A 23,049-nucleotide genomic window follows, 5' to 3' on the forward strand; every position below is an offset into this window, starting at 1 on the left:
GAGTGGTTTTGAAAGCTTGGAGGGCTAGGTGGAGTGCCCTCATTTCTTTAACATTGATGTGGTCTCAGTCTTAGTGTGGACCATTTTCCCTGCACAGTGATCTGTCTTGGGTTGTGCTGTAGCACTGCCCCGCCAACCCAAGTCTGATGTGTCTGTGGTGATTTCTTGCGAGTAGGCAGGTACCTGTAATGGAATTCCCTGGTTGTGATGGATGGCAGAGATCCAACACTGGATTTCTCTCTTCACACACTGGAGTAGGAGAAGAGGAGAGCTCAGAGGATGGGCTTGTTGGCTCCCTAAGTTCATCAAGATCCAACCACTGGATCTTTCTCAGGTGTAGTCTTGCTAACATGGGTTTCAGGGAAGCCATGTGTCCCAGCATCCTTAGGAATTCTCATGCTGGTAATGAAGTGAGACTGGTGAGTTTGTTGAAGTATGTGCCAAGATCCAAGATTCTTTGTTCTAGGATAAAGGCTTTCATTAGGTCTGTTCTGATTCTGCATCCCAAGAAAATCAGGTCTTGTGGGGGTTGCAGATGCGACTTTGCGTTGTTTATAGTGAACCCTAGGTAGGTGAAGGTGCAGATCACCTGTCTTAGGTGTTTTTGGAGGACTTGGTGGTCTTGATGAAAAACAATCAGGTCCGTCTAGGTATCGGTATATTTGTATACCCTGTGTTCTGCAATGAGCAATGAAAGGTGCTAGACATTTTGTAAACACTTGAGGGGGTTGTGAAGAGGCCAAAGGGCAAGACATGACTGCATAAAATGTATTACTGCACAGTAATTTGATAAACAACCTTGTCATATATACCTAGCTACTTATCTGTGAATGCTTTGGACTGTATGTATTTTTTCTTATTCACAGTTGTACCTCTGCTTATTTATTAGCTATACGACGTTGCTGATTTTGCTGTGAATGTCATGTTATCTGTATTCTGCTGTTTACCATTACCCACTGCTATAGAAGATGCCTACCTATGATTATTTGCTAAAATTGCCACTGCTTACTACTTTCTAGTACTGTTAATTACCTGAAGCACTCCATAGTCTTCCCCTTAGTGTTCTCACTCACCCCCTTTACTCACTACTTACCTCCACCTCTCTACCCTTGACACATACCAGCACTCTTTCCCTTACACCCAGCATACCCAGAGTACACTCCTTGCTCTAGCCTCCCCACTCGCATACCAGTCACACCTGCTGACCTCACTCACAGACTTTCTTACTTACTCACACAAACTGACCTACTCCCCCCCACCCCCATTTACTACCCACTTACTCACACAAACTGACCTACTCCCCCACTCCCATTTACATCAACTGGTTAACTTGTTTCACTTGTATGTACCTACCACTGTTGCTCTTTCTCTACCCTTAACCCTCATCTTTCTCTCTTCTTATTTTCTTCTAGGATAGCAAACAATCTCTGCAGTATCCTAACCATGTGGTGACCCAGCCTGAACACCCTACAATCAATTCTCCTATGTGGGTATTTCCCCTAGAAAATACCAGGAGATACTTTATGTATGTGTAGCCAAGTGAAATTTATATTGTATTTAATACCTGTACTGCTACTCCAGTCCTGGCTGTAAGCTAATACTTTCTTTGGACCGCTCCTTGGTGCCTGCCTCTTTTCTCTATATCCCACTCTCTCTCTCCATGAATCAATCAGCCAGCTCTTTGACAACACTGCCTTTCCTCTGCACATATCTTTGGTCCCCCCTCTCTTCATCTGCACTCCTCTACTTTGGGTGCCTGGCCCCTGGTTTGGTACTCTAAACTTCTGCTGTATATCACTACTGACCTACCTTGTCAGTTTCTCCCTGCACCTCTGCCTCCCTGCCTTCTCTAACTTTTACTTGGTCTAACTTCCATGGCTTTCCTGATTGTTTCTAGTAGCTTAGTTTTCTATGGGTGCACAACTTAAGGCTATGAAACTCTCATTCTTGGCAATGTCAATGTAGACTGGTCCAAACTTACTACTGACTCACCACAATCTAGCATCAACTTACATGGTTTCCATCCACTACTTACATCTCCCACCCGTTTAAACAAAGACTTATCTTCCAGTTCCACCATTGACTGGATACTCACCAACTCTCCTCACCTCTGCCATAGCCCATTTACCCTACCTGACTCCTTAAGTGATCAACTCCCCACCGCTATCCTTAGACACACCTCCCAGACACAACTATTAAGAGACTGTCGTAAGCTCTCTAACTTCAACACCACCCAGTTTAACTTCATGCTATGCAGTATTGATTGGTCCAACCTTAAACACATTCCTCTTGATGATGCCGTCATTAAATTCAACAACATTTTCATAGATGCCCTTAATTCCCTTGCTCCCTCCAGGAAAATCAGAATAAAATCAAACCATGCTCCATGGCTCTCTAAAGATACTAGAGCACTAATGCAAACCAGGTATAGCACCTGGAAGTTATGGCTTAAAACCAGGCATACTCCACATCTACTTAAATACAGACAATTACGTAACTTAATTAAGAAATTGGTCACCAAAGACAAGACCTCTTACTACGACTCTCCTCAACTAGACAACAGGTCCAACCCGCGCAACTTCTGGACTACTCTTAACAAAATACTTTACCCTGGCAAGCCTTCTAGCCCCTCAGCCTACCCCAGCAAATCTCCTCCTGAAATTACTACCCTACTCAACAAACTTCAGTGACACTAACCAAAACCTTACACCCTCAAATACTAATGCTAAAACTATCACTACTACCAACAACCCCCATATCCAGAATCTCTTCTCGTTTAAACCTGTCAAATTCCTACATCAAATCACTTCTTAAGCTTAAACAATGTTCTCCCTCTACAGATAACCTACCTCCTACATTTCTCACACTTACTGCTGAATCTATAGCCTATCCTATATCCATTGTCATTAGCAGATTTATACAAGAGGCTACAGTTCTTACTATCTGGAAATCCTTCTATACTATCCCACTGTATAAGGGTGGCAACTCCACTGATCCATCTATCGTCCCATTGCTATTCTTTCTCCCATTTCCAAGTTGCTTGAAAAATGCATACATTCTTAACTTCTCAACCACCTCCTTCAACACAACCTTCTCTCTCCCATTCAGCATGGTTTTCATCCCCACCATAGCACATCCACCGCCCTCCTCTCTTTCACTCGTACCATAGCCAATGCCATTGATAACAATCAGCTAATATCCTGCCTCTTCCTTGACCTTTACAAAGCCTTTGACACAGTCTCTCACCCTATACTCCTTTCTAAAAATCATCTAACCTCAACCTGTATTCTTCACCCCTTGCTTGGTTCTCCAGCTATCTCTCAGGTAGGCAACAATCTGTCAAATGGCTCTCTTCCTGCTCTCCCTTTATATCTGTTCCAACAGGTGTTCCTCAAGGCTCTATCTTGGGTCCCCTCTTATTTAATATCTTTACAAATGAACTATTCACCTCTTGTAGACAATCTTCTCTTATACAATATGCAGACGAGACTACACTCATCTCAATCTCCAGTAGTATCACAGACCTTCTCACACTTACTCAAAACTCCTTTCTATCCACAGAGAATTGGCTATCTGACAATCTGCTTATCCTTAACCCTAACAAGACCAAGCTCCTCCTCTTTCTCCCCCGCTCTCTTTCCAACCACAAATCTACATTTACCATAACATCCTCCAACAACAAAATCATAAAACCTGAACCACACACTAAACTGTTAAGCGTCATTACAGATGACTAGCTCAAATTTAACTTACACTTACTGGAAGGAATAAAAAAAAAACACCAGAAACTTGGCTTGCTCTATCTTAACAAAAGATTTTACTCCAAATGCTAGACTCTCCCTAGCACAGTCCGTCCTCCTGCCCACACTTCTCTACGCAGCCACAATACTAACCAATATACAAGCTACTACCATGAACAAACCAACAAATTTACCATAAAATTGCAAGATTCATTACTAACTCCCCCTACAACTCCCATCACTGCCTTGCCCTGAACTCATTACAATGGTTCGAATTCCCTCAACTACTGCTACTTTCTCAATTTCAAATTATTCACTCCATTCTATATAGGTCTTCATCCTGTTCAGCTCTAACTACTCTTGTATCTATCTATACCCCATTCTAGAACCCTCCGCACCTCTAACCAACAACTTCTGAAGGCAAATCATCCAAAGAAGAACACAGGCAAACTACAATATAACTGCTCTACAGCCCACACTTGGAACAAACTTCCTCTGAACATCGGCTCCATCATACACCCTGCACACTTTAAAAAGGAACTCAAACATTATCTTCTCAACACTAAATCATGTCTCTGCTTAGAACCTACCAGATATTTCCCCTTTTTACAATTGGTGTTCCTTCCCTCGGAACTCCTGAAACACCTATACCTTCCTACAAAGCCTATGCAAGAAATCTGATTCACTTGTATATCACGTGTTTGATCACTGGTATATAACTTGTTTTGTACATAAAAAAAAAATTAGGGGTTCATATACTAATTTCTTTGAGAAAACCCTCTTGCTGTAATCTGAATAAGTTTGACTCATATTTGTATTAATATGTTTTGGAGTTATACTTGGTTATGGTACTTTCTATTTTTTTACCACCTATGTTATCCTAATTGTTTTTGTAATTAGACTTTTCTCCTCGGGTCTCCACTGAAAGCGGGCTCCTGCCCAGCTGGACCAACCCAGTTAACGAATGTCAAATAAATAAGACAGAGAAATGAAAATGCCGGGCACCTACTGCAAAGTGAAGGATTTCCTGTAGTCTGGATGAATTGATATGTGGAGGTAGGCATCCTTCAAATCTAGGGCTACCATGAAGGCCCGACTGGGAATGAGTGGCAGGAGCAAAGGTAGGGTGATCATTTTGAAGCTAAGGTACCTTGAGAAACAGGTTTAGGAAAAATTAAGTCCAGAACTGGTCTCCATGGGCCGTCTTTCCTTTGTACCAGAAACATTCTTCATTTGTTTTTTGGGGTGGGTGCTATTTGTTCTAATGTGCCTTGGGCTAGACATTGATCAATGATTGTGAGGAAGAGATGGATATGATTTGTTGGTGGTTGAGGAATTCCCTGGAAAGGGGGGCAGCATCCACCAAGTCATGATGAATGATGGAAAGTACAATTTTTCTGTAGTAATCTTCTGCCAAGAGGGTAGGGAGAGGGTGAGGCGAAGGGACAGAGAGGTGTTTAGAAGTTGCAAAGGTAAGTCACAGAGAAGGTGGTCTGCCTTGATTTCTCCGAAAGGGTGGAGTGGCAGGAGTGGAGGGAAACCTGGGGGCAGAGGTTTTCCTTGGTTGCCTGCATCCCTTTGTTTGAGGAGCTGTGTGGGAAGTTTGCCTCCTGACAAAGGAAGTTTTCTGTGGATAGTTTCTGTGGTACCTGGGAATGGGGGATACCAGCAAGTGTTTTAGGTTTTGCTGTTCTTTTCCCTTCTCTTGAAGGGATTTAAAAAGTTCAGCTGAGGCCTGGCCAAAAAGGGCTTTATTGTCCAGGGGGCATCCAGGAGTTTTGTTTGTACATCTGAAGGCAGAGGCTGAAGTCTTAGCCAGAAGTATCGCCTTAGTACTGAGTCAGAAGTAGCAGATTTGGATGATGCTTCCACAGCATCATAACTGCACTTGATGAAGTGCCCAATTACTTGGGATGCTGCTTATAGTAGGTTGCTTAGCTGAATTTTAATACTGGATTCGGATGCCTCTGAAAGTAGGATAGAAGCCTTGGCAATTGTGTCCAGGACATACTTAGCCATGTGGGTTTGGTAGTTCAATGCTCTTATAGCAAAAGTAGTGGAGATGCATACTTTTTTCCTAGTCTGTCCATAAATTTATTATCCTTATTAGTAGGATAGAGGGCAGTAGAAGTTAACTGTCTAGGTGTTTTATCTGCAGAGACTGCAACAGCAGGGTCTGCTGGTGGGTTTCTGAAATGGAACTGGGAGTCCTGTGGGACCTTATAGAAACGGTCAGGATGTTTAGAGACTGGGGGCTGCGAGTCAGGTGCATGAGAGGCGGCTAAAAATGCATCCTGGAAGGCAGGGAGCAAGGGAGACACAGCTGAAGGGGATGGCCGTTCCATTTGGAGCAGGTCAAAATACCTTCACTTACTGAGACCTCCAAGGCTTGCCACTTAAAATGTTCCCTCATGAGGGAAATGGTATCACCAAACGTGAATTCTTACCCAAGAGACTCATGAGTGATGGGATCCTCTTCCTCTGGGGTAATGAAGCCTTTGGGTGAACCTATTTGAGATTCATAGGTCACAGAATCTTCATCTGAGGACAGCTCTTCCTCTGATACAAGTGAAGGGGGCCCTGTAGGAGACAGTAGGTTTTTGCGGTGTCTGTAGGGCCTGGAATGCCTTAAACAGGCTCCGAGAGAAAGCTTCCCACCCTGGGACAGGATGCGTTTCTATATGATTTTCTTTCTGTTTTCTCTTCATAGGGGTAGACGGTAGAGAAAGAGAGGGAGCCGACATCTGGGTGGATGGAGGAGCAAGAGCAGAGCCCTCAGACTGAATGAGTCGTGGTTCTCCTCCTCCATCAGGATCAGATGGTTGACATGCCTCAGCAGATGTACTCTAGGTTTCCTGAAGTCCAGCTTCCATGGTGGTTCCTAGGCCTAGCAAGGAAACTAGGTCTGAAAAGATCCCAAGCTTTCATCATTCTCAAGAATCTCCCCTGACGCCAGAGGAGCAGAATGGGAATCGGGCCTGATTTTTGTGGCCTTCTTCCACAGCGGCTATTCGGATGGGCCTGCTTCTCCTTCCATACTGAGTGCAAGATGCTGAAACCACTGATTTTGCAAGTAAAGCTTAAGCGCGGACAGATGGCTGCAAAGCGTCTTCGTAATTAATTATTTGCAAATGAGGCAGGACGTATGGTCGTGGGCTTCACCTAAACAGAACATGCACTTATCGTGTGAATTCTTGTGAAGAATTTGTCTCCCATAAGCACACTTCACCTTTCTAGTGGGCCTCTACGTTTTAACAATAAACAAAATGAAAAAGAAATCCCCACAGGGTTCTTACCTGTAGTGGTCATCTGAAATTAGGATCTGCTTCCCGAACTGGCGAACTGGAGTCCGACATTCACTGCAGCAGAAAATTCTGCAGAGGGTACGTGCAGGCGTCACTTTTATACCCTATGCCGCTTTATGGCCTTGGCACAAGACGTCACATGTATCCCCTTGAAGCAAGACTTTGGTATACTGGCTGGATGTCAGCACTACAGGCAGCAACCTCCACAATGTTATGAATATTGCAACATGCGAATAGAAGGACATCTCCATAGGATGAGTCAAGCTGTCCCACTGTGTCACAAATGTCCACTCCAATATCGTTATGGGGTACCTTGCCAGGGGAACTAAGCAGATTGCTGCAGCCATGTGACCTAAGAGTTTGAGAACTATAACTAGCCCGAGAATGAATAGATACTCAGGGCTGGGAGTTTAACAATCTGAGATATTGTGCTCAACTGGCAACCTATGAACTCTGAAGTCTGAACTGGCTAAAGGCTGGAATTCTGACAGCTCAAGTTGATTCCCAAGGAAAGGTAAAACTAAAGTAAAGAGAGAGTCCCTGACCCTGACTAGCAATGCCCTTGTAGAGGCTTTGAGAAGCCAACAATCTAGGTAAGGGTAGACATGAAAACCCCTCAGCCTAATCCAAGCTGTCATGACTGCCAAGCACTTGACGAACACACAAGGGGTGGTGGTGGGAGCAAAGGGCTTTTCAAAGAACTGATAATGATTAGATGCCCGCCAGATAAAGCCAAGCAACCCAGACTGCTTCCACAGCAGGACCATCAGACAACCTTTCAGGGGCGCTGGAAGAGCCTCTCGGAAAAGGCACTGTGTACCTGGGTTCTACAGACCTCCCCTGCTGTGAGGGCAGTGCCCATTCTGGTTACCCTCCCCCCACCACCACCACTGAGAGACCTTTCCACATTAGCAGCTTGAAAAGCCTGCAGTACTTATCTAAAGGGAAGATGTTTTCCTTCCCTTCTGGTTCCTACAGAAGGTTCACTGGGGAGTAGCGAAAAGCACTCCAACAGCACACAGCATCTTTCTGTCCTGCTTGCTCCTGGTCAAAGTGTCTTTAAACTTAGGCCCAAAAAGTTAAGAGCTATCAAAAGAGGTATTAATAAAGGACTCCTTGAAGCAGTCCACAACCTCATCCAAGCGTGGTGATGCATGGCAATGCCAGTAGTCCAAGATGTGCTACTTGCTGCAGTGGAAAGGAGATGCATGGACACATATTAGCAGTATACTGCAAGGTGCACAATTGTGTCTCTACAATCTTTTGAGATTCTGGAGACTGTTGTGTCTTAACCACTTTAAACATTTCAGACATGATTTTCCATTGGAAAGTCAGCCAGGTAATTTAATGCTGTCAACTAGAAGTGCCCTTATGTGTAGGAGTGCTTCCCTTACCTTTCCAAAGCCCTAGACTTGGGGGGGGGGGGACCGATGAACTCTCTTCAGAGAGGTCACTCTTGTGGTGGTGGCCACCAGAACAGCATCAAAGGGAGGACACTTACTCCAAAGCTGCTGATCCTTCGGAGCAGTCAAGATCTTATCAAGCTTTTACAGAATTGATTCCACCTTGTTGGGCCTCCCTTAAGGCCTTCAAAAATACAAAGTTAATAAGTGTGTCTGGAAGGGCAACCACCTAGGACATGGATGGGCCTAACCCAAATGCCTCCAGAAACAAACATTCCTCTGGAGCTAGGGCTTCAGCTGTCCAATCCCTGCACTTCTTAAGCAGCTCCATAATGTCACCAAAAGTGTTTTTATAGAGGTGGGGATTTCAGAGGCAGGGGGACCTGCGTGCAGAGTTGTTTGGAAGCCAAATGGAGTTGGCTGTCCCAAAGCAGGCTGATGCAAATTCACAGGCACAGATTATGAGGGATGGCATGAGGCACCAGCCACTCCATCCCCAGATGAAAGAACATCCTTTCTACAGCAAAAATGGAGGATGAAGCAGTCCATCCAGAGCTCAAAACCTTGGGATCTGAAAGGCTCCAAGGACATGCTAGACACCTGAGCCACTCCCACCTGCCATGGTGCAGGTATTGGAGCTGAGACATCAAGTGGTGAAGCGCCAAGAGAGAGGACTCCAAAACTCGAAGCATCACACCCAACACAGAAACCCTGGCCCCAAAAGGTCAGCTCCAAGGTCCATTCGGCTCAGACTACCAGAGTTGAGAAGGTAAATGCAAGGGTGGGTGCCAAAAATTGTACAACCTGTCACATCAGACCCCAAGGGTGGTAAGGGAACCACTGGGCCCGAAGGCGGAAACAAGTTTATTGAAGTAGAAACCACTGGTTGAGGACGTGACGTCAATGGGATAAGGTCTAACTGCATCTGAGCCTACAGGAAAGACCATCATCAGCTACTCCAAATCAGCAGATCTGAAACTTCTGACCAATAAGAACAACACACCAAAGGCGGCCAACAGGATCAGGCCTGAACCACAAAAATGATGGACTCTGGAGCATAGACAGTGAAGACTCCAGAGAAAATTCTCAAAGAGTGGAGGGAGAGAAGGGCAAATGAACCCTACCCATGGGAGCCTGTCTCAACAAAAAGGGCTAGGTATGCCAAGTGTTGGGAAGGGATATTCTCCACAATCGGAACAGTGGGATAAGGGGTCAGAACCATCAAATCCAGATGGTTAGAAGCATGGGAAGCCCCAATGTTTACAATTCCACTTGGAGGATTTGGGCCTCAAGTCTCCTCCTTTCATCCCAGACCATCTGTAATGTTTGCTTGCTGGAGTGGAGGAAGAAACATCCCAGGCAGGCAAAAGACCCATCAGAACCAGCTTGGCCCTCCTTTCATTGATATCCCTTGTCCCAAAGCTGTAACAAAAGGTGCACTGACTCTCCAAGTGAACAGCCCCAAGACAGTATATGCACCAATCAAGTCAGTCTTAGAAATGCTGTTTGTGGTCACACACCCACACACTTATAAAGTCCTTATCCATCAAACACAACACAAAATATCAAATGTGAATAAAGACCACTGAGAAGCAAATGACTGAACTCCACACTTTTAATATGAAAAAAATGAAAATCTATGAAAAAAATATATGTGAAGCGCTTTTCGTCCAGCTTAGTAGCCAGACTTCATCCGGCAAACCACAGATAAAATTCATGCCCTATATATGAATGGCACACCCTCCTTTCTGTTTAATTACAGGTTAATTACTTAACTGATAACTCAAAGGTCACACCAAACCAACTTTTTTCTTCTTTCTTTTTCTTCATACAGAAACATCCTACCAATTCTAGCACAAGCAACTACATATAATTAAGACCTTTATATCCAACAATAAGCAATGCCTGCAGTATGAAACACATTCTAAAAATTGTTTGTTAAAAAATTATAATATGCAAGGTTATCTACACAAATGTAAACATCCTTCATAATATACATAAAATCTGTGCATGTCAAGGTCTTTTATTACTAAACTGTAAGCACAGCAACAACTACACAAATTACACTAATACTCCAAATTAGCAACTAGAAAGAAATAACTCCCCACAAGTAGGGAAAAGCTGGCAAACACCAAGAACCAACACTATTCTAACGCTAAACCTAAACTACCCAACTTTATTTACTAGAACTCAAAAACATACTTAAGAAAAATGAAAGAAATTACGGCACAGAGACCCAACAAAAAGGATACTTCCCAGCACAGTTCGAGATCAAACTGCTGTCATGGAAGGCATCAAATGAGATCGGACATAATTCTGTACAGAGCTAGGTAGTGTAGGTAGAGGAAGCAAAAAAATTGTTCCAATTTCCTGAAAGCTTTGGTCCTGTCCAGGCAAAATGCCAGTTGTCTAAGAACATCAAGATAATGCAGCAAATATTCTCCTTTATTACTAAAGTTCACGGAAAACACAGGTAAGTGGATAAGCTAGTTCAAGGTAGACTCGGATGACACCTTAGGCAAAAAAGAGATCAGTCTTAAAGGAAAACCTATCCCCATGAAAACTTAAATACAGAAAACACGGAGAATAAGGTCTGCAGCTCTGAAACCTGTGTGGCAGATTTAACAGGCACCAGGAAAATAGTCTTCCTAGACAGTTAATTCAAGAAGGTGGCCGAATGTTCAAATGATGGCCCAGATAAAATGTTTTTAATGAAAGGTAAATCCCAAGGAGGAACAGGACACCAAATGGGACACAATAAAAATGTACCTCTCAGTAATGCCTTAATCTTCAGAGCAGCTGCTGGAGTATTCTCTGCCAAAACTGAAGTGGCGGTTATCTCCAATTTCTGTCTTAACAGTAGAATAGCTCGGTCCAGAAAGAAAAAGATCAGCAAGAAAATTCCAAATAGCATCAAAGGGGTCCAAGCCCTGCAAAATGTTTCCACTTAGTAATATAAATCATAATATAAATCTTCCATGTACAAGGTTTCTGAGAAGATAAAACTTGGCAACTCTGTCAGAGAGCTTGAAATTTCTGGCCAACATGGGAACTAAAGGAATCATGTGGTCAACATGAAAGTACGAAGACTGGATAGGGAAATCCCCACTGGATGAGACATCAAACTAGGCATGGGGTTGAGTACCCAAGGAGGGTACCAAAAGGTGAGACAACAAGAAAAGGAACCAAACCTGTCAGGCCCAAAATGGAGCAAGGAGAATCACCTCTGCCACAAGGGCAAATCCATTTTGGTAGCCCACTGAAGGACACCCTCACCAAGGACATCCTGAAAAGACTACTGCGCCTTCTGAAAGAGACACTTGTTTCCCTTCTGGTTCCTAGAGAAGGACCACTGTGCGGTTGCAAAGCACACTCCAAAGGTAGACAGCGTCTTCCAATCCTGTTCATTTCTGGTTAAGCTGTCCTTGACCTCTAGGAGAAAGAGACAGGGACCATTGAAAAGGATGCTGACCAAGGACACCTTAAAGCAGTCCTCAAAAATAACAATCTCATCCAAGTATGCTGTTGATGGCAGCCCAAGACGTACTGTTGGCCACGTTGAACAGCAAGTGCAGAAACACATTGGAAAGAGATTGCAAGGTTGATTAGAGTCTCTGGCACCTGCTGTCTCTAATAACTTCGACAATTAAGAGACAATGCTGCACTAAAGTGTTGTCAAATTAGCCAAATAATTTAATGCTCTGTGTGAAAACTGCTGATAGGAAGGCACACTTCCCCAACAGGTCCAATGGCCTAGACTTCCTGTTTGGGGGATGGACCAAATAACTTTATTCTGAAATATTACTTTTGGTGGCAGCTACCACGTCGATAGTATCAGCAGTAGGACCCTTACTCCAATGTTGCTGGTCCTTAAAGGGAGCAATGCGGTTATTTTTTTTTCATATCAGGTTCCCTCCAAGTCCTCCAGGACACAGAGTCAATAAGCGCATCTGCAGAGGTAACCACTCAGGATGTGGATGGGCCCAACTGAAAGGCCTCCAAAAATAATGACTCTGGAGAGGAAGCTTAAGTAGTTCAACCTCCATGCTGCCAAAGGAACATCATAAGATCGCCAAAAGAAGCAAACTAATGGGGGGACTTTGGGGAATCCTCTCCTTCCTCAAGGTCAGTATAGTCTGACAGGTTCCCCTGTGGAATCCAGGTGCTTCCTCCTGTATCGGCTATTACCAGGACTCAACCAAAATGGACAATCTAGGGGAGAAGTGGAAGATACAAATGCTCTGGAAGCAGGGTGGCTTGGAGATCTGGAGGTATGGGCGGTTCCAGAGCATCCCAATGCGCATAGCAGGTCCAGACAAAGAGGGGAGGATTACTAGTTGCTGAACACTCCATCTTCAGCCTGAAAAAAAATATTTCTAAGACATCAAAGGCAGAGGCTGATGCTGACCAACTAGAGCCAAGACTCTTGGGATCCACAGAAACTACAGAGCCACCAGACTTCGGAGTCAACACGACCTGTCCCGTAAGAGATCAAAACTGAGCTATCAAGTGCGTAGGCTCGGAGATGGTGAAGAGAGACTGAAACCCAAAGAGTTGATCTCAACAGTTAAAACCCAGCCCCAAACCCACTGCATCGAGGCATGCTTGGCTCAGATACCTTCAGAGTCAAAAAAGCCAAATTAGGAGTCAGGCCCTGAAACAGCCAAACCATTTGACCTGACCTGGGGGGGAAGCAAGACAACTGGACCCACAAGCCCCACAGCCAAAGGGCACGTGAGGAAAAAAAAACCCATAGAACTCTCAGGTACTAGAACTAATGCAGCAAGGATATGTCCTAGTTGAATCTGAGCTTGCAAGGAGGACTACAACTGCTGCGCCAAATTTGCAGGGTTTAAGATTACTGACCAAACAAACAATGCTATTGGCAAGGGCTTGGAATCCCACTGGCCAGAACCTGGATCCAACAAGTGGATCCAAACCAGACGGACATGGATCAGAAGCAGAGAGGGAGAGAACTCTAGCTAAAACTCCCCAGGAGTAATAGGAGAAAAAAGGGGACTAGACCCTCCTTAAGCTTTTTCCCTTAACCAAGAAGGGACTAGGAACCACAGATTTCTCCAAATGTTGGCACTGTAGGAGGTTGGCTCAGAGAAGAAGGAACTGACCCTAGCACCAGAGCAGCAATGGGAGCCAAAGGTCGACAGATATTTGGATTCAGCTAATCAGAATAAAGAAGAGACACTCATTTAAGGTCTTCCTTGCCTTTATTCTGCATCTTGGAGTCATTAGAAATCTTCTTTCAAAGACGCCACTCTCTCTTGTATGGCTCCTTCGAAGGAGTAAAAACGGAATCAGCAGGATGTCCAGAAGGTAGCAAGCCCTTAACGCCAATTCAGCCCAGTGCTTACTCTAAGTACAGGTACCAAAGCCAGCACAAATGGTGCTCTTGGTTTCGAAGTGCAAGGCAGACACAGTGTGCATAGTGAAATGGACAGTGTGCACAGTGAAATGGCAATCTGTGGCTGTCAGCTTCACATTTCTTGAATCCCTTTCTCCTTATCCATGGCGAGGGAGAACACACAAACTAAAAATAGCCAAGAAGAAGAAAAAAAAAAAGTCACACCAAAACATACTACACACCTATCCCCAAACTACTTAGCCTACCACACACTACAAGCTACAACAAATATATGGCTTTTTATTTTTTTTTGAACAGAAGAAACAGGCGGATCATCACAGAATGAAAAACATTACCACACAAAACAGCTCCTACAGATGAACTCATTCTTCCAATGGAGGTCTGAAACTTACACTGCAACTTCCAATAGGGTGAGCCTAAACTTTTTAATAGAATCAAACTTTCCTCAAATTTTGAGCTAATGCTCATATCTCTAAAACCATAGGGTTTACTAAAAAAGAGTAAGTAGCAGATTCTTCATAGCAAACTATTTTAATGGTTAAAGTATTTAGGTCTAAAGTCTTCAGCTAGATATTATCCATCACAGTGAAGACGGTGACTATTAAAGTCAGCAATACTTTATAAACTTACAATATCTCTGCATCCACTCAAGTTACACACTGTCAGCAGCATTTTATTCATCCGAGAATGTTCATATGAGGCTACACAGTGCTGTCAGTGCTAGATGGTTGTCAAGAAATTTAGAAAAACATGACACTTGTGATGATATTTCTATCTGCACTAGGCAGAGGTCAAACATCAATACAGGTGTGATGGCCACTGTGTAACCTTTAAGACAAAACATTTTAATACTTCGGCTGTATCATGGCTTTCAAATTAAGGCAAATATGAAAAAGCAATATTTGACACCTAGAAACATTAAGAAGAATGTAACTCCAAAAACACCTGGAGGCATCACTTGATTGAAATGAGTTAAACATACCCCTAATTAAACTATCACAAAAAGCCAAAGTTTAGAGGAGGGAATCGCAAATAAGATAAGAAAAAAATCACACCATTTACAAAAAGAACACAACTGACCCAACAACAGAGCTCACAAATGTTTGCAATCCTTGGAGGTGGCAAACAAGATAAGAGAAACAGGAGAGAGAAGGGTATTACAGGTAAAGAAGGCAAAGCTCCAAGGCTGACTTTGGAATAGCGAGTCTCGGATCAGAATCAGATCCAATAATCCACAGGTTGAAGCTGGGAGAGAAAAAAAGACATCTTCAAAAGAGAAGCTCCTTACTTAGTGGATTCACTACTACATCATGTAAGTCAATAGCCAATGCAATATGCACAACTTGAAAAACTATTTAACATCTTATCTTTCTAGGAATTAAGAAACTCCTAGTGATTTCCATTTTATTTTATTTTGTATTTGTTAATTGGGGTACAGCTCTGATCCCACTAAACTCATTTCAGTCTCAGCCCAGGGAAATACTTCACACAGAAATTATACCAGACTATACATTAATGGAGGCACTGTGGGTTCAAGTCTCAGTGTCGTGGAAGTGTATTAAAGTTGCAAGAAAAATTTCAGGGGGTGGTCCTTAACAAAACAAAAATCAAAAACACACCTACTGCACCCAAAAACTATATGGTACTGTATAAATTAAGGAAGTTATACCCAGACTCACGAAAAAGAAGTTATGTTTTACCATTTCGTCCCATCTGCGTTGTTCATCTTCATTCATTCATCAATGATGGGTAATCGGTTCCGTCCTTGGAACAGAGTCAGCCTTATACCAAGCTCGCGCCAGACAAAAACTCTCGAGCTAAACTTACCCATAATACCCTTCTCCCCGTTATCTCAGATTGAGTTTATCCATTTTTAGCACAGCAGAGGCTTTTTCCTGAGCAAGTACCCTAAAGTGGGATTTGGACCCAAACAATCCCCCATGAGACACTAGGAGAGCAGGACATAATGAATGAATGAATAAATGAAGATTAACAACACAGATGGAACATTACGGTACGACATAACTTCTTTATCTGATGTTGTTAATCTTCATTCATTCATCACTGATGGGACAGAGACCCCAGCTAGCTTGTGTCCCTTGGGCAGGGGTTTACTTTAATTAACCGAAAGCTGATTCCAGTGAATGCAAATCCATAGACACATATAAATCGAACCATGAAATAAGCGAACTCACAAAACCGCGAAACTCAAAATACCGGTTTGTCATACTCTGCAACCCCACCACCCGAAACACACTACCCACCCAAACAAAATAAAAAAAACACAAACATACACCAACCAAAACCCGACTTCTAACCCTACACTAAATCCCACATACACCACTAACTATGCACTCTCCTTAACCCCTCCCTTACTCTAAGGTCCATAACTACCGCACACTTACCCTACGGAGCTATACCCAAACAAAATAAATAAATCACAGACATATACTAACCAAACCCCTACCTCAAACGTTAAATAAATTACCCATATTACATTACCTATCTATGCACTTAACTTAACCTGCACCCTAATGTCCGTAACTATTGCACACTTACCTTTCGGATCAGTAGCTCAGACAGGCCAACCAAAACACTTCCACATTTCGAATTTCGAGGTTTTGTGAGTTTGCTTATTTCGCAGTTCGATGCATTTGTATCTATGTATTTGCATTTGCTGGAATCAGCTTTCGTTTAATTGAAGTAGACCCCTTGGGCAGTCATTATGGAAGAATATTCCTGAGCACCATTGAACCAAAGGAAGTTCTTCCCCTGGAGACTAAATCCAATTTGTAATGAGTTATAAAGGTATGAGGAGTAGCCCACATTGCTGCTGCACAGATATTGTCCAGAGAAGACCTAGAATGGAAATCCATAGAAGGTGCCACTGATCTGATGGGGTGCACTACGATTTTCTCTGTTATAGGGCTTTTTGAGTGTCGGTAGATGAAGGGTATACAGTCCCTGAGCCATTTAGATAAAGGCACCTTAGAAACTGACTTTCCCATTTTTGGACCAGAGAATGATAGAAACAGCTGGTCAAATCTGCGCATTGTTTTTGTCCTATCAAGATAAAATCTCAGCTATTTGTGTACGTCTAATGAATGCAGACAGTAATCTCCTTTATTCGAAAAATTAAGGAAGAAATCTGGCAATTCAATTGTCGAATTAACAGTGAATTCAGAAAAAACTTTGGGAAGAAAGGAAGGGTTCAATCCAGACTGATACTCTGTCCTTGTGGAAAACAAATAAGGGCGCTTTATGCAAAATGCGTGAAGCTCAGAAATGCATCTAGCTGACGTGATGGCCACCAGAAAGAGAGATTCCCAGGATATGAACTTGATGTCACAGGTGGCTGCGGGTTCAAAGGGAGGTTGTGTCAAAGACTGGAGGACTAGTGTGAGACTCCATGGTTCTATTGGTTGTTTGATTGGAGGACTAATGTGAGAGACTCCTTTTAAAAAGGTTTTACACAGACAATGTGAGATTAATGATAAATCCTTGAAAGCATTATGAAAAATGTGAAATGGCAGCTAGGTGAACTGAAATAGTGGATGCTGCAGCTCCCTCTTCGAAACAATTTGATGAGTAATCTAGCACTGCTGTGACTGAATAAGGGTCTAGTTCTCTCTGCTTTGACCAAATTAAAAACCTTCTCCGTTTGCTAAAATACAGTTTCCTGGTGAATGGGCTTGTGAGAGGCCAGAATAATGTCACTTACTGGGGAGTAAAGGTTGCTCTGCCTGGCGATCACTGGAAGTGGAGAAACCAAGCTGCTAGCTTGAGGCTGGTTATGTTCTGGTGGTTCAACCCTTGGGGGTGAGAAATCAGATTTGAGTTGGATTCAGAGTCCATGGTCGGCATAGTAAGCAAGTCCAGAGAAAGGGGAAACATGCTTGAGGCCAATCAGGTGCAATGAGAATCACTTTGCTTTTCAACCAAAGGGCTTTCTTCAAGAATTGGGGGATCAAGGGGAGGATAAGCATACAGTAATCCCGTGGGCCAATCGTGGATTAGAGCATCCCTCGGGGATTCCCCCTGCAGGGAAATTAGGGCAAAGTAGCTGCTGCATTTGTGGTTTGATGGGGAGGCGACTAGGTCGCAGCAAGGTTGGCCCCAATGGCTGAAGATCTTCTCCGCTATACTCGAATTGAAAGACCACTTGTGCTGTAGAAGGATACATCTGCTTAGCTTGCCTGCAATCACGATGGAATCCCTGGGAACATGCGTTGCGATCAGAAAGTGGTTGGAAGCTGCTGCCCATTGGCAAATTCTCATGGCCTCACGACTCAATGAGTAGGACTTGGTTCCTCCTTGCTTGTTGATAGACCAGACTACTGCCATGTTGTCTGACTGAAAAACAATTGTTCCAAAAAGGACAGATTGAAATGCCTGCAACGCTAAAAGTACTGACCTCAATTCTAGGACATTCATATGCACATTGGCCTCTGTAGTGGACCATGTGCCTTGGACTTGTCATCCCCCTAAAAATGCCTCCCCCACCCTATCAGGGAAGCGTCCATGGTCACAGTGGCCCTGGGCTGACAAGGGTAAAAAGGGCGACTCCAAAGTTCTGTTTATGGCCTCATCCACCAAGTCAGGTCCTGTTGCATCGATTTGCTATTCGAATCTGAAAGGATAGATGATGATGATTCGGATATCAATGAGATAACAGAAGCCACTGGAGGAGTCTCATGTGAAGTCTTGCAAGAGGTAATATTGTTATTAACGCTGCCATTGAACCAGGGAGATGAAGGACCCCTCGGGCTGAAACCATGTTTTGAAAGAGTACCACTCGGAGCTGGAGCCTTGGTCTTCGCAATATGTGATCTGGGAAAGACAAAGCAGGACTGAGTATTGAACACCGCCCCTATGAATTCTAAGATTAGGGTTGAAGTCTGGCTGGATTTCTCCCAATTTATAGAGATTTCCAGAAACTTCGCCAATGAGAGAGTGCAGTGTAGGGCCGTTACCAGCAGATGCTTGGTGGGGGTGGTAAGGAACAAATACTCTAAATATGGAAACACCCAGAATCCTTGCAGTCTCAAGTGAGCTGTTACTACTGCCATGGATTTGGTCAACACTCTGAAGGCCTTAGAGTCCAAATGGCAGAACACAGAATTGGTAATGACAGGCTACCAGACTGAAGCAAAGAAGCCTTCTGAAGCATTTGTCCATTCTGATGTGGTAACACTCATTTTGAAGGCCCACTGAGCACATCCAATAGTCTCTTTCAAAAAAATGGAAAAATGGACTGAACAGTGACCATCTGGAATTTTGTTTGGGTGACGTTTTTTTAAAGTGCTGAGATCCAAGATTGGTCTCCAGTTCCCTGTATTTTTTGACAAAAAAATAGAGTAGAATCTGGATCTGATCTGGTCTGGTGGAACTGTCTGGATGACTCTCTTAACACAGCTTATTTTATTTCTAGAACTGCTGCTTCCTTCTGACTGGGTGGAACGTCGGGAATTCTTCTTTGGCTTTGGGAAGGAATTGAGTGGAATGTGGTAGCCTCTGGTTATTATCTTCTGCACCCAACAGTTGGTGGTTATTGATGGTAAGGCACTGTGGTGCAGAGAGAAAAGTCCCCCCCCCCAATTGCTTCCAGAGGCAAGCAGTCGGGCCGCTCTTTAGGATCGCTGGTAAGGTTGTCCAGAGAAAAAAATCTCTGGGTCCCTGGTTACATGGGCTCCCTCTGCCTCTGTAGGGGCATCTTCCAGAAGAGTTGCCCCTTCTGGCTCTGGGAGGTGAACTCGCTACGTGTGCCATGAAAAGGACCCCAAGACTTTTTGTGCCACAACTTTCCTGGTGTAGGAATGCTGGGGAGTGGAAAAGCGTACACCTACGACAGAAAGGGTCTTGCCATCGTTCTCACACCTGGCTAGTGTGTCCTTCACTTTTGGGCCAAACAGGGAAGACACTTCCACTGGAGCATTAAGGAAGACTTAAAGGGATCTACGAAATCACAAAGGCATATCCAAGCGTGACATCTCATAACTACGTCTACACCCGCAACTCTTGCCGCCCCTTGGCTGCATGGAATATTAACCTCATGGACAAGTTGAATATCGATTCCAGGGTTGCCAGCTGCAAGGAAACTTTGTAAAGTACCTCATCAGACACCTGTCCTGATAAAGTTCCAGAGAGTTTGGAAATGAAGTCTCTCTGAAGCCTAGTGAAATGTGCCAGGTAGTTCAAAGACCATATGGCAAAGGTAGAAGAAAAACTCGCTTCCCTAGCCTGTCTACAGCCAGAGACTCCCTGTTAGGCGGATGAAGAGTCTGGCTCTCTTCTGTGAGCTCTATGTGGCCACTGCCACCACCATCGCATTTACAGGCAGACCTTTAGACCAATGTGGGCTTTCCTTGGGTGGGGGGGGGGGTAGAATCTTATATGGTCTCTGTTGGATCGGCTCAGAGCCAGGATTCTTCCAGGCACACTGCAGCACAAGCTAAACTAGTTCATCTGCAGGCGGGGTCACCCAAGAGGTAGATGGTCGAGCACGAAAAGCCTGCAGGAACATGGATTCTTCGGAGAAAGAATTTTTGGATTACCAGTCACCCCTCTGTTTCAATATTTCAAGGAGGTCTCCAAAGGAGACATCTTCAAGGGACAACTGTGGGGACCCTTTCCCTTCATTGTAATCTGTCTCCTCGGTAATAAGACTCCTTATGGGAGTCCACTTGCTTCCTCTTGCACGACTTCTTTCCTGGTACCCCTTCAGCGGGGGCTTCTGAAGGGGACTCAGAAGGGGCACCCTGCGGTAGGGTCTCCTCAGGCTCCTGCACTCGATGTCCCAAAATGGTGGCTTGTGTCAGCTGCAGCTCAGAAGGAGGACACGTCTGGGGGTCCAACGTCAAAGGGTTGCCCACAGAGGCAAGGGCCTTTCCCATTACTTGAAAAGCAGGCCAGTCCTAAGAAGAATGGGAGCCCAGAACAGAGGACAACCTCAGAACCGGGTTCACACCCTGCTCCATCGATCCCATTCCCAAGGATGGAGCCTCAAGAGGAATAGGTACCAACAGGACTCCCAGCACTGTGGACAGCAGTGCAGGAAGGCTCAGAACTGTACTCGGCACCATGGAGCTCATAGCCAAATCCTGGACCTGAGGAAGACCTGGCACTGAGCGAGCCGAAAACCAAAAGGACAGCTCTGGGGCCACAGTGAGACCCCACAGTGGCACCGAAGATGGGGCCAAAAAAGGCATAAGTGTCAAAGGCTTTGAAACCTGCAAGGAGGTCGAAGGGGAGAATAGGATGGAGTCCATGGAGATGCATTCCCAAGTCCGAAAAGGGATAGGGTCTCTGAAGGTGTAGGAATCCCCCTGGCTGTCAGCAGCTGGTCCACAAGGCACACCACACCTAGATCTGAAAGATCCTGGTGGATCTAGTGGATATCCCAGACAAGGACTCTGACCATTCTAAAAAAGGGGCTATATACCTGGCCCAGGAAAGGATTCACTCATGGGGATGATCGGGTCCGTGCTGCACTAACAGCACCAATGTCTCAAGCTTGGAGATATGTGAGAAGTGAGTGTCCACAATAGAGACCGGTACTGCAGGTAAGCTCGGTGCCGTGAAAGCAGTCGGTGCGGCCGAGGTAGGTGTGGAAGTTAAGATTTCTAATTTAGGCAGGGTCGGTGCCGTAGACGTTGCTGGTGCAGAGGCAGTTGCCGATGATACTGTGCTTGCTGAGGATACCAAAGTCAGTGCCATACGAACTGGTTTCAGGCCTGGAGCCAATGAAAATTTCGCTATTTTAGGTCTTGGTTGTTTCTCCTTATCACCAGAAGGTAAAAAAGGAACCAAATACAAATACAGTCAGGGTGAGCCCTTTGATGCAGAAAGAGCCTCTGAAAAGGGAGTCTTACGAAAGCCCTTAAGGATTCATTTATTTCTTCTTTCATTTAAAGTACAGGAGCTAAATCCCTGGCAGATAGAGCAAGGTGGTTGCACAGAAAGATGAGAAACTCCCAAACAATAAACACAATCATCATGAGAGTCATTGTTAGGCATTTTTCAGCTACATTTCAAACATTGCTTGAAGCCTGAAGTCCCCTTTTCAGACACATTGAAAAATTAAAACTGTCACACAGACAATAGGAAAGAACAGGAAAAAAAAAAGGATTATTTCTCGTTTCTTTTTTTTTTTTTAAATAATGAGACAGTACGAAAGTGAAACACCAGCAATGGTATCGGAGGACTACCACAGCAGGTAAGGAGAAAGGGCCGATGGCCAATGGTACCAAGGTTGCCCAAAGGTAATTTGAAGACAAGAGTCAAACCGAGAGGGTAAAAACTAGCGATGGACTATAGGCAGTATAAGAAAGGAAAAACTACAGAAAATTTTTATATGGAAACTTTATAAAATACAAAAATATATAAGACTTAGCTGCGAGCCGGCTTGAACGTGGCTTTACAGCTACACGGCAAACAAGATTTGAGGTAACAGGGAGAAGGGTATTATGGGTAAAAGCTTAGCTTGAGGGTTTTTGGCAGCCACAAGCTTGGTATAAGGCCGACTCGGTTCCGAGGACTGAACAGACTGCACACATCAGTGATGAATGAATTAAGGTTAACATCAGACTGCTACTTGCACCTGTCTCAGAAAGTGACCAGAGCACTTTATACACTATCCCGTCAAGGGGTCAAGAGTGAATGATTAACACATAATGCTAACTTATCACTGCTCATTAAAAGACAGATATCACTTACCAATAATAATATACTTGAAGATGTAGGAGTAGTTGTATGGTGCTGTCGCCATCTTGGCTCTAAATAAGGAGATAGAATAAAAGGTTAACTTTACTACAAATACAGTTCCTTCACGTTCATTCAAGATAGTGAATTACTCAATGTATTTAAATGAAATATAAAATAACTAACAGTTTGTCGGGAATGCTGCAGTTTGAAAATGGTGTCATAAGCCTGGAATTAACTTTCCATTTAACCTATTAGTTTAAAACTGATTTGTTCATACCATCACATGTGAATCAGACAGTGCTACAGTTTCTAAATGAGAATCAGCTGTTAACATAGGACTGTATACCTTATCTAAAAATATGTACTGGATGATCCATCTTGGCTGGCTAAAAAGAAATATTTAGGAGGTGGTAAAATAAAAGCTATGCACTTGCCATAAAAGCTGACCTGTAAAACTATGGTCCATATTCAGTCGGCTTTGGTAATGATGCCATTTACATTTGGACTGCTCATCAGAT

At 43.9% G+C, this 23,049-nt stretch overlaps 1 protein-coding gene across 1 annotated transcript in view; it reads right to left on the reverse strand.

Moving 5' to 3' along the window:
* The window catches only part of RAB14 (RAB14, member RAS oncogene family), a gene marked incomplete in the record, with an annotated part of 850,204 nt that overhangs the window by 682,984 nt on the left and 144,171 nt on the right, over positions 1 to 23,049 (reverse strand). The window contains 1 exon segment of the mRNA XM_044058006.1: positions 22,544 to 22,602. Coding sequence (XP_043913941.1) covers positions 22,544 to 22,595 — 52 coding nt within the window.

This window comes from Protopterus annectens, chromosome 16.part0 (assembly GCF_019279795.1).
Source record: "Protopterus annectens isolate FY-2018-M chromosome 16.part0, PAN1.0, whole genome shotgun sequence".
Taxonomy (NCBI): domain Eukaryota; kingdom Metazoa; phylum Chordata; order Ceratodontiformes; family Protopteridae; genus Protopterus; species Protopterus annectens.